We start from the raw sequence: 12,514 nt of genomic DNA, 5'->3' as shown, positions 1-12,514 counted from the left end.
ATGGCTGCTTTTTTGTTCTTCGTTCTATCATCAGCATTCTATTCAGGAATAGCAGCTCAAAAAAGCCCTCTTAACATTAGCTTAGGTTCTTCTCTAACGCCCACAGGCAACTCATCATCATGGTTGTCGCCAACCCGAATATTTGCTTTTGGATTCTATCAGCAACGCAATGGCTACGCTGTTGGGATTTTTCTTGCTGGAATTCCCCAAAAAACTGCTGTTTGGACTGCCAACAGGGACAACCCCATTTTTTCGAGCAATGTTTCGCTGATTTTGTCTACAGATGGCAGGCTCATTTTGCAACAGCCAGAAGGCCAAGACATAACTGTTGCTGATCCTTTGGAACCGATTTCTTCAGCTTCCATGTTAGATTCTGGAAATTTTGTGTTATACAATTCTGATAAGGAAATCATATGGCAAAGTTTCGAGCATCCGACTAATAGTTTATTGCCTCGTCAGCAATTGATACCCGGTCAGGAGCTGATCTCCAGTGCTTCAGAAACTGATGATTCGATGGGTATTTTTCGTCTGGCAATGCAAATAGATGGAAACCTTGTACAGTACCCTGTGGGAGCAGCAAGCAAACCAGAAAATGCCTATTGGGCATCTGGAACATTTGGAGACGGTCCAAATATAACTCTAAATCTCCAGGATGATGGGCATCTGTACTTGACCAATTCAAGTGTTAATTTAGTGAAGAATCTTTCTGATGGAGGACATCCTAAGAACGAGATGATCTATTTGATGAAGATTGATGTGGATGGTATTTTCCGATTGTATTCACATTCCATAGATGAGGGGGGCAATTGGTCGATCATATGGGAATCTTCAACTGATAAGTGTGATCCTAAAGGCCTTTGTGGGTTCAATAGCTTCTGCACTAAAATTGATAACTTGGTCGATTGCAAATGTCCTCCTGGATTTCAGTTTGTCAATCAAGGAAATTGGAGGTTGGGCTGTGAGAGATGTTTTGTTACAGAAAATTGTAATTCCACTGATTCAAATGTCAACTATACCATTGAATTCTTGGAAAATACTGTATGGGAAGATGACACCTTTTTCATTGTGAACACAAGCACGAAAGATGATTGTGCAAATGTTTGTCTCGAAGATTGCAGCTGTGAAGCAGCATTCTTCAAAGATGGACAATGCAAGAAGCAGAAGCTCCCATTGACATATGGAAAAAGAGCAATTGACTCAAATATTGCTCTTGTCAAGGTCCACAAACGTGCAACTGTAGATGAAGGTGTAATTCCAAGTTATCCTCTAAAATGCAGAAAGGAAGAAGTTCGTGTCTATGTCCTCATAATTGGGATTTCCCTTGCTGTTCTTGCAGTTCTGATATCTGTAATTGCTGGAGTTTATGTTCATAGAAATCAGGTATGGGCTTATAAGCAGATATCACGACTCAGAAATGTTGAATTTCTGGAGAATGTGGCTCCAAGGGCCTTTACTTTTGCTGAATTGGAGCAAGCAACAAATGAATTCGGAGAAGAGTTGGGCAGAGGAGCATCTGGGGCTGTATATAAAGGGATTTTGCCAGATTCTGAGAAGGTTGTGGCTGTGAAGAAACTTGAGAAAGTATTAGCAGAAAGCGAAATGGAGTTTCAGAATGAAATCAAGGTGATTGGGAAAACACATCACCGCAATCTTGTCCGGCTGCTCGGCTACTGCCTTGATGGAGCTGAAAGGCTTCTAGTTTATGAGTATATGAGCAATGGGTCACTGGCTGATGTCCTTCTCAAACCAGAGAACCATCCGAGTTGGGACGAAAGAACTAAAATTGCCCGCGACATTGCAAGAGGTATTCTTTACTTACATGAAGAATGTGAGACACAAATCATCCATTGTGACATTAAACCTCAGAATATACTCATGGATGAAAACAGGTGTCCCAAGATTTCTGATTTTGGGCTTGCAAAGCTATTAAAGCGTGATCAAACAAGAACTCACACGACTTTTAGAGGAACAAAAGGCTATGTTGCACCAGAATGGTACAGGAAGATGCCTGTGACAGTAAAAGCAGACGTTTACAGCTTTGGGATTGTGCTGTTGGAGATCATATGCTGCCGAAAAAGTCTAGACTGGAGCTTTTCGGAGGATGAAGCTGTTCTTGAAGAATGGGCTTACCATTGTTTCAAAGCCGGAGAGCTGCATAAATTGGTTGGTGATCAGGAGGTTGTTGACATGAGAAAACTGGAAAGAATGATGAAGATAGCTCTCTGGTGCATCCAGGATGAGCCAGCTCTTCGTCCATCCATGAAGAAAGTTCTTCTGATGCTCGAAGGAACTGTTGATATTCCAGATCCTCCCAGTCCTACATCTTTTTTGAGTTCCACGTAATTCTAGTTTTTTTCTTTTTCGCAACACACTTTCTCTTTTAAGACTTTAAATCCTGTCATTTACATTGCGGTTGGATTGTCAATCATTTACTTCTGTATTTCTACTTTACACTTGAATATTTGCCATAAATATTGGTAGACCTCTTGTTAAGCAAAACTTTAAGTGCCATGGTTTTATGTAGAAAAAAAAAAGTTACTCCTGTACGTACTAATATTTTTACATGTAACACCTCTATATTTCTACTTTTAATAGAAATAAAAAGTGCTACATGATACTACCGATGCTTAATCGCAAGAACAAAAAGGGCATAATATATATAGTGCTTTTACAATACACGTTCTCCTATACTAATATTTGTACATGTAGCACTTTTATATTTCTACTTTATACTTGAAATAAAAAAAAACAAGAGACACAAATTCCTTTGCCTCTAGTTAGCACATCTCTTTTTATCCTATATATAAATGACACACATTTTCCTATACTAATATTTTTACACGTAGCACTTCTATATTTCTACTTTGTACTTGAATAGTTGCCATAAATATTCGCAGACTCTTATTACTAATCCCCCATAGACTTGTTATTAGGTAAAAATTTAAGTTATTTGCCATGGTATTATGTAAAAAAAGGTGGTTTTTTTGCAGATGCCTTAGTACCTAAACAATTAGATGCAAATATTTAGATGTAGTAACAATTAACTGAATTGGTATTAGAGTCCAAATTTGGTCCTCACTCCTCAACGAATTTGGTGCATGCAGCCTCTGGAAAATAATAGTAGTATTGTTTGGCAGGATAATTAACCTAGTGATTCAACTTATATAGAAAGAGATACTTATCGGCAAAATTCGGAAGAATGTACTATGAGACCAATGAGTGAGTGTTTAATTAGGCGAAAGACATCCAATAACAAACACAAAATCTTACAACTGTTATCCAACTTTTAACCTATATTGAAAAAAGTTATCAATTAATGAAAAACTCTTACAATGGAATTAATTGTACATATTAATATCATTTGAGTCCAGTACATGGTTGCTCATAATCTAGAACGATTTTGCACTTAATTTAATTAGTGATGAAAGGAGAGAACTGAAAATTGTTTTTTTTTTTTTTTCTCCAAGTAATGGACAGCATAGAAACACCCTTTCAAACTATATGTATGCAACTAAACCAACCCTTTTTATGCTTTATGTTTGATTCACGAACAATAGATATAATTGAACATTATCTATGGATAAAAATTCTTAAGTCCTGGTTCAAATTCCCCTATCCCTCCCTGCAATGATGGACACAGGAATTTTCCAAAAATTCTATATGGTACATTATATTTAAATTTGAACTCTATCATTTTCTCCCCTCAACAAGTGTTTTTTTTATTGGTTAGTTAACATGTTTATGTCCTATTAATTTCTCTTTAAAAATTTGTTTTATAATAGCACATTCTAGTTTTATTATACACACACACATATACATATACATGCACACATACATACATACATATATATATAATTTCATTATTATAACTTTAATGTGTTTAGTATGCCCTTACATTAGTTAAGGTAAGGAAACAAATAATTGACAAATAAAAAGAAATTTAATCATATTTAGAATTATATTTATATGTGCATGATTGACTTGATGTATTAGTCAAAAGCCAACACCTAAACCAACAAGCATGCATATCTTTTCCCACATTCGTTCAACTTATTTCAAATATCCACTCTTCCCAAAACTCCATTTTTCAAGGCAAGTCTAATTTTTTTCCTTTACAATTCCTTTATAATTTGATTCATAGCCATTCATTATTTGGACACATATACTTATTTTAAATCTGTGATTTAGATTATTTTTTATGATTATTAATCTGTCAATTGTTCTTATTCTAAAATTTGTATCTTAACATTTTTGTGTTAATTTTTATAGGGTTAATGTCTATATGATTTTGGTCCATGACCTAATTTTCATCTTTTGCTTTATATGTTGTCTCTTCTTATTAAAAACATTTAGTGTTTAGTTATCACCTATTAAACTTTGGTTTTAAGACTTTAATTTTTTATTAGAGTGCATCATTTGTTTTGATAATTTTTTGTTACTCGTTGTTTGATCATTCCCCTCCCCCCTCCCTCTAAACCAAAATCCTGCATCCGTCGCTGCTTCGTTACTTTTTAAATCCCACCTTTCCTTTGCTAGAAATAATTTTAAAAAATTGTTTTTTCCCCTTAATAATCTTAAAAGGAATAGTCTACCAATAAAGAGAGCAACATGTAAGGAATAGTCTTTGCAATATTTGCGGCTTCCATATTCATCTCTCCGTCAAACCATTAACACATTTCCAACACAGCCGAAAGGTATTCCGTGGCTGGACCGTCTAAACACCAAAAGTCTTGTGGAAGTCTCCCCAGGCATGTTTTGTTAATCTGTTATTTGCGTCCTCTTGTAAAAAGTCAAGGATGCAGGCTGCACCACAAGGACGAGGATCACCGGAAAGGGGGAAAAAAGAAATTCTGGGAGAGATTTCATAAATTTTGTTGCCCACCATTGTTTTATTTAAAATCGATAGTTTAGTTTTTATATATGTTTTGATCCAGAGGTAAAAGTTGAAGTTTCAGAATTTAGAATTTTGAAAACCTGAGTTCTAATCACCTCTTCGCCCTTCCTATTTCGTAAATCTCACCCTTCCTCTATGAGTGACCAAGAAAAAAAAAGAAAAATACCTCTAAAATCTCAATACATTAATCCTAGACTTGTATGGTTGGTGCCACCAATTGAATCCTTGAAGTTTGGCATTGATTAGTACCCTTAATTTACATTCAATTTTTTATTTCGTACCCAAACTAATTATTAATTGAAATGCAAAACTCTTGATCTAACTGTATAGATTATAATTTTTCAGTATCTCGAGTATAAACTTAATCTTTTTAGACTTGGTGGAAGTTAATAGAAATTTCTTCACTGTCCTGGTGGAATAAGAAAATTGATCCCTCTAACACCGACTTGATAAATTTCCAGAGGCTCCATAAAATTCTTCATGAATTGACCCCTCGAACATAATGCCCCAGGTCTAAGGACTATTCTAAAAGGACTCCTCTTACCCTTCTAACACAGGCAAAAAATTCTTCATGAATCCTCTAACATAGTAGAGTTGTAATGCCTTGAGTTGAAGGACTCCTTGAATATTGTAAGGTTATAATTCCTCAAATCCAAGGTCTGGCCCAATAACTTCTGAGCGAACAAAAATTATAGGATTAAAATGATTTATTTTTATCCAAGTAACTTAGTAACTCATGAGTCTGGATTTATATTTCATTCACATGCATTTCCTGCTTCCTGCTTCCGCCGTGAGATCGGGGGTTCTCAGAACAGCTGTAGTGAGAGTTTTCATGTCAACCAAGATTTTCTTAGTTTTGATTAAGATGGAATTGAGTTTTCAAATGTTATTTCTGCACCACAGAGGTTGTGTGGATGTCAGAATTGGGAAGCTTCCTAACAATATACTGAATGTGAACTGAAACATGCAAAATTTACTCAGAAGACCTGAATCGCTGCAAACGCCAAATTTCTACGTAACTTTTACGTATATGAAGAAAGCAAGTGTGATGCAACCAGTATAATAAAAAGAAAAAAAGCAAGAACAAAAAGAACTGGTTGTCTTCGAACTGGTTGTCTTCTCTTCCACCACCCAATTTCCATACATGGCTGCTTTCTTGTTCTTCTTCCTCTTATCAACATTCCATTCAAGAATAGCAGCTCAACAAAGGCCTCTTAACATTAGTTTAGGTTCTTCTTTAACCCCCACAGGCAACTCATCATCATGGTTGTCGCCATCTGGGATATTTGCCCTTGGATTCTATCAGCAACGCAATGGCTACGCTGTTGGGATTTTTCTTGCTGGAATTCCCCAAAAAACTGCTGTTTGGACTGCCAACAGGGACAGCCCCATCTTTTCGAGCAACGTTTCACTGATTTTATCTACGGATGGCAGGCTAATTTTGCAACAGCCAGAAGGCCAAGACATAACTGTTGTTGATCCTTCTGAACCTATTTCATCAGCTTCTATGTTGGATTCTGGAAATTTTGTTTTATACGATTCTGTTAAGAGAATCATTTGGCAGAGTTTCGAGCATCCAACCAATAGTTTGTTGCCTGGTCAGCGATTGGCAGCTGATCAGGAGCTCATATCCAGTGCTTCAGAAACTGATGATTCGAAGGGGATTTTTCGTCTGAAGATGCAAACGGATGGACACCTTGTACAGTACCCTGTGGGCACAACAGATGTAGCGGAAAATTCTTACTGGTCATCTGGAACTAATGGAGACGGTCCAAATATAACTCTAAATCTCCAGGATGATGGGCATCTGTACTTGATCAATTCAAGTGTTAATATAGTGAAGAATCTTTCTGGTGGAGGACATCCTAAGAACAAGATGATCTATTTGATGAAGATTGATGTGGATGGTATTTTCCGATTGTATTCACATTCGATAGATCAGGGGGGCAATTGGTCAATCATATGGGAATCTTCAACTGATGATTGTGTTCCCAAAGGCCTTTGTGGGATCAATGCCTTCTGTACTAAAATCGATGACTTGGTCGAATGCAAATGTCTTCCTGGATTTCAGTTTGTCAATCAAGGCAATTGGAGCTCGGGCTGTGAGAGTAGTTTTGTTCCAGATAGTTGCAATTTCACAAATTCAAATGCCAATTACACCATTGAGTCCTTGGAACACACTGCATGGGAAGTTAACACATTTTCTAGAATGGAAACAAGCACGAAAGATGATTGTGCAAAAGCTTGTCTTGAAGATTGCAACTGCGAAGCAGCATTCTTCAAAGATGGACTATGCATGAAACAGAAACTCCCATTGACATATGGAAGAAGAGCAATTGACCCGAATGTTGCTCTTGTCAAGGTCGGCAATCCTGCAGCTAACAACGAAGGTGTAATTCAAAGTAATCCTGTAAAACACAGAAAGGAAGAAGTCCGTGTCTATATCCTGATAATTGGGATTGCACTTACTGTTTTTGGGATCTTGATCTCTGTATTTGCTGGATTTTATGTTCAGAAAAATCGGGCATGGGGCTATAAACAAATACTGGGAAAGGGAAATGTCGAATTTGTTGAGAATGTGGCTTCAAGGGCCTTTACCTTTGCTGAGCTAGAGCAGGCAACAAATGAATTCAGAGAAGAGTTGGGCAAAGGAGCATTTGGGACTGTGTACAAAGGGATTTTGCCAAATTCCAAGAAGATAGTGGCCGTGAAGAAACTTGAGAAAGTATTAGCAGAAGGGGAAAGGGAGTTTCAGAATGAAATCTCAGTGATTGGGAAAACACATCATCGTAATCTCGTCCAGCTACTTGGATACTGCCTGGATGGAGCTAAGAGGCTTCTAGTTTATGAGTACATGCGCAATGGATCATTGGAAAAAATCCTGCACAAACCAGAGAACCATCCAAGTTGGGGCGAAAGAATGAAAATCACCTGTGAGATTGCTAGAGGTATTCTTTACTTACATGAAGAATGTGAGACACAAATCATCCATTGTGACATCAAACCTCAGAACGTACTCATGAATGAAAATGGGTGTGCCAAGATTTCTGATTTTGGAATGGCAAAGATATTAAAACATGATCAAACCAGAACTTATACAGGAGTAAGAGGGACAAGAGGCTATGTTGCACCAGAATGGTTCAGGAACTTGCCTGTGACAGTTAAAGCAGATGTTTACAGCTTCGGAATTATGCTATTAGAAATCATATGCTGCCGAAAAAGCGTAGAATGTACCAGTCCTGAGAATGAAGCAATTCTTGAAGAATGGGCTTATCAGTGTTTTGAGGCTGGAGAGCTATACAAATTGGTTGGCGATCAGGAGGTTGATGACGTGAGAGAACCGGAAAGAATGATCAAGATAGCTCTTTGGTGCATCCAAGAAGAGCCGGCACTTCGTCCATCCATGAAGAAAGTTCTTCTGATGCTCGAAGGAATTGTTGACATTCCAATTCCTCCCAGCCTTCCGTCTTTTTCAAGTGCCATATCATTGTAATTTGTGTTTTGGTATTTTTCTAGTTTCACATCTCATCTATTTTATGAAATATGAACTTCATTGTTGGATAAACATTTTTATGCGTTTTCTTAGCTTATACTACTGATGTGTTAGTGTATAGTATTTGAACTATATTACTTGCTTGATTCATGTCATAGTCACTGAAGTATTCACTGAAGATACCACTGTGAAAGATCCACATTGAGCTACAGCTATTATGTTTTTTTTCTTTTCACACACAGCAATAATGCTGTCCAGGTCAATCTCCTAAAGTTTTTTTTTAATCATATATTCTGAAATTGAAAAAAAAAATCATCTAGAGATGTATGAAATTGTCAATTTGGTATTGAAGACTCTGTATAATACATTGTAATATATGCATACAGTGACATTATATGTCATTTTGCATAGGGATGTAATCGAGTCGAATCAAAATTAATTATAAAAACTGACAAATAAAAAAATTAAATAATACTGAAAATAAAAACTAAAATTAAATAATAAATAATATTTGATTAAGCTTGATTAGACAGGCAAACATAGCATTTTAAAGCTAAAAATCAGTTCAATTTACTACTCGAACAAGATCAAATTAAGCCAAGTCATCAAGCTCGAGTAGAAATTTTCACAAGTCAAGCACCGAGCTACTCACTTGCACCCGTAATTCTACTGCTCAAACCAAAATGAAAATTATACAAAAAAAAGGGCAAGAAACATTCATCTGTATAATATAGTCAGAATAACATATTCACCCAAGTCAAACCTTATTGCAGGATATCGATAAACTTGAGTTAATTATTAAAAGGGTCTACCTAACGGGTTAATTAATACAAAAAAAGGGAAAAAGGAAAATATTAAGGAAAGAGAGAGCCAATTTCACTTAACCAAATATGCTGAATTGCCAAATATTTCTTTTTCTTTGGAATATTTTGAGCTCTGTTTTCAAACTCGGACCGGACCGGTCGGTCCGACCGGCCAATTGTCCGGTCCGAGCTAACTTTAAAAACCGGGAAATTAAAAGTTCGGTCAAACCAAGTCAAAACCCGGGTTTGACCCGGTTTGACCGGGAAAAATAAGAACCGGGTTCCACCATGCATCTCAGATCTCACGCAAGGAAAGGAAAGAGAGGGACCCGCATCTCCTTGGCTCCATGTGCCTAGCCCAAAATCCCAAAACGCAACCATTTTTGTAATGGGACATGCATGCACAGTTGATTACTGCTGCAGTGCTGCTACATCCTGACCACAACTCGCTCGCACGTGTTCATACAACATCCATATCTTCTTGTTGCCCCCTCTCCATGCATGTATGTAGATTCTTTTTTTTTTTGAAGGTCAAAATATTTTTAATATTATATTTTGATCCTAGGTTATTAAAAAATATTAATATATCTCAAATATTTCATACTTTATAAACATTATCTTAAAATTTGGTATTATTTTTTAATTAAATCCATAATTTTAATTCTAAGCTTGTTAATACTCATTAAATAATATAAATTGCTATTTGGCTGTTCTAATTTCTTTGTATTTTCTTGTTAAATATATTTGAAACATCAAATATATATGAATATATCTTTATTAATATTAACATGTTATTAGGTATTTTACATATAATATTTTAATTTTTAAATAATTTTTATTTATGACATCATCCGGTTCAACCCCGATTGAATCCGGTTAAACCCATTGACCCCTGACCCCTGAACTTGAACGAGTCGATACCCGGTCCGGTTCTGAAAACATAGATTTTGAGTTGAGTGCATAATCTCAGCCCCCGGGCCCAATCTAATATGGGCCTTCTAAACATTGTGTTGTTGGATGAGTTAAAGGCGCTGGCTGTGAGCGCCATGTTAATCAGAATAACAATTACTATGTTAATCAAGAGCAGAACCTCCAATGGCCCCAGAGCCATCTTCAAGAATCTGATCAGGGACAGGACCTCCTCTCCCGTTTTAGCATTGCACCAGAATATGAGACCGTCTTACTTGATTTGGATGCGGAGGAGAACTACACACTTGGGAACCAGCTTCAAGAATTTGATATCAGGGACGAAATATCCTCTCCCGGTTGACCTTTACACCAGACAGTGAGACTGCCCTACTCGATTTGGATGCAGAGGAGAACTATCCACTAGAGAACCAGAATCAAGAATCCGAAATGCACTTGCGATTTAGCTCGACCTTTACACTAGAAGATCATACTCCCCTACGTGCATTGGATATGGAGTTTGTCAATGAGGAAAGAAATCTTGCCAGCTTCAGGACTTTTATTCCTGCTGATGACCCAATTGTTGAGTTCCTGCAACAATTGGTCCCAGAAGACAGGATTAGTAAAAGCTATAGTTTGCCAGAAGCAACCATCTCAGAGCATTTGAAAACCAGAAATTATCAAACACTTGCTGATCAAGAACCTGAAATTTGTGTAGTTTGCCAGTGCGAGTATGAGGATGAAGAGACAATTGGAACTCTAGAATGCAGGCATGAGTACCATGCCGACTGCATCAAAAGGTGGTTAATGAAGAAGAATGTTTGCCCTCTTTGCACACGTGAAGGAATTCAACAGAAAAGCTAATTGAGAATTTAAGAGCAGTTCTGTTTCTCTGAATCTGGAAGGCTCTCCTCCGATTTCTGGATTCTTTATGTATTATTCTTTATTTTGTTTGGATTTGTGACATAAGTTAGGAAAGCTATGAACATTGTTTGTTTAACTACTGTTATTGATCTATATTTGAGTTGCACAGAAATTCTTGAATTTTGTTCTTGAATTTGCAAACTAACCCTACTATGTGATACGTTTTAACTTTTAAAACCGAGTTTAAGGTTCTGCAACTGCAAATTTTTAAGGAATTTTTTTTGGATTTGTCATCTGATGAAGTTGCTTCTTAAGTATCATCTTAAAATAGAGTTTAAGGTTCTATAATTGCAAATTTAAGGAACTTCTTGTGATGAATCATCATGACCTGACAAATTATAGAGTGCTGATGTGCTGTGAACCTTAGGGAGCAATTGACTCAAATAATGCTCTTGGCAAGGTCAAGTAATCCTCTAAAATGCAGAAAGGAAGAAGTTCGCGCCTATTGTCCCAGTAACTGGGATTTCCCTTGCTGTTCTAGCAGTTCTGATATCTGTAATTGCAGCCTTAGCAAGAGTCTATGTCCCGGCCTTATATCCTTGTAATTATTAGACATACCCCCTTCCCCAAAAAAAAGAAAAAATTAGACTTTACCCCTGTGTTTTTTTTATTATAACATAAGATGTAATTTTGCATAGTAAAAGTCCTGCCTATGACATATTGGTTAAACACAGGACTTTGTGATCAAGTAAAATCAATCCTTGAATCTTGACTCATGTCTATTGTTTTGGAAAAATGATTAAAGTACTAACTAAGTTTAGTTTTCCAAATTTTGATTAATAATCTGATAAAATAACTAGTCCAGGATTAAGTCTATTATAAATTGTCGTTAGCCGAATTTCTTTGACCTTATTGGCTCACAAGAAGCAACCTTAATGCAAAGATTCCTTATCTCAATATATATGGCAAAAGAATCTCTACTCTTTTTTTTCTTTTGACAAAATTACCATAATAGCTTATGATAATGATTGAGGAGATTCACAAGACAATGCAAAAGCTCTTAACAGGCTGACCCGACACAAAGGGCACCTTCTACTCTTAAACCCCCACTTCCAGATCTGCAGTCTTGATGGAATGTATGAGAACAACGCAACTTCATCGGGTACCCAACATCCATCTCTTCCAGGCAAATAGCACAAGTAGCATGATCCTTGTCTGCAACCTCTGTTCCTTGACTTTCTCGAAGTCGTTCTTGTTCTGCTTCCAATTCTTCTTCCATTGTCCGCGGCCTGCTAATTGCACGTTTATAGTCCCTGAGGAAATTTGTATCTGCCCTTGATTTTACACTGTACCAAGTCAAGAATAACTCCAACCTGATGTCTGATAATTCAATTGTCTTGGTGACCTCCAAAGTGAAAGGCAAAACGTTGTAGAAGGGATCACCAGAGTTTTTTTTGCTTCATCGAGGATGCAACATCGAGGATACGAGTGGCCGCTGAATTCTTGTCCAAATTGAAGGGAATATACATCTCATCAAGGATGCTTGTTTTGATG

General features: G+C 36.8%; 2 protein-coding genes across 2 annotated transcripts; both read left to right on the top strand.

The window, feature by feature from the left end:
* On the top strand, positions 1–2,354 carry LOC113777586 (G-type lectin S-receptor-like serine/threonine-protein kinase LECRK3). Its single transcript, XM_027322729.1, has one exon. It carries the CDS (start codon positions 1–3, stop codon positions 2,341–2,343), a length of 2,343 nt encoding a protein of 780 aa, XP_027178530.1. The 3' UTR covers positions 2,344–2,354.
* Positions 2,355–6,038: 3,684 nt separating this feature from the next.
* Positions 6,039–8,459, top strand: LOC113777585 (G-type lectin S-receptor-like serine/threonine-protein kinase LECRK3). The gene has a single exon (XM_027322728.1). It carries the CDS (start codon positions 6,039–6,041, stop codon positions 8,385–8,387), a length of 2,349 nt encoding a protein of 782 aa, XP_027178529.1. The 3' UTR covers positions 8,388–8,459.
* Positions 8,460–12,514: the final 4,055 nt, after the last annotated feature.

This window comes from Coffea eugenioides, chromosome 7, assembly GCF_003713205.1.
Source record: "Coffea eugenioides isolate CCC68of chromosome 7, Ceug_1.0, whole genome shotgun sequence".
Taxonomy (NCBI): Eukaryota; Viridiplantae; Streptophyta; class Magnoliopsida; order Gentianales; family Rubiaceae; genus Coffea; species Coffea eugenioides.
This window is presented reverse-complemented; position numbering and strand designations above follow the sequence as displayed.

What these genes read in the sequence shown, in the direction of transcription:
- LOC113777586 (XM_027322729.1), top strand. Translation starts at nt 1, where the DNA reads ATGGCTGCTTTTTTGTTCTTCGTTCTATCATCAGCATTCTATTCAGGA.
- LOC113777585 (XM_027322728.1), top strand. Translation starts at nt 6,039, where the DNA reads ATGGCTGCTTTCTTGTTCTTCTTCCTCTTATCAACATTCCATTCAAGA.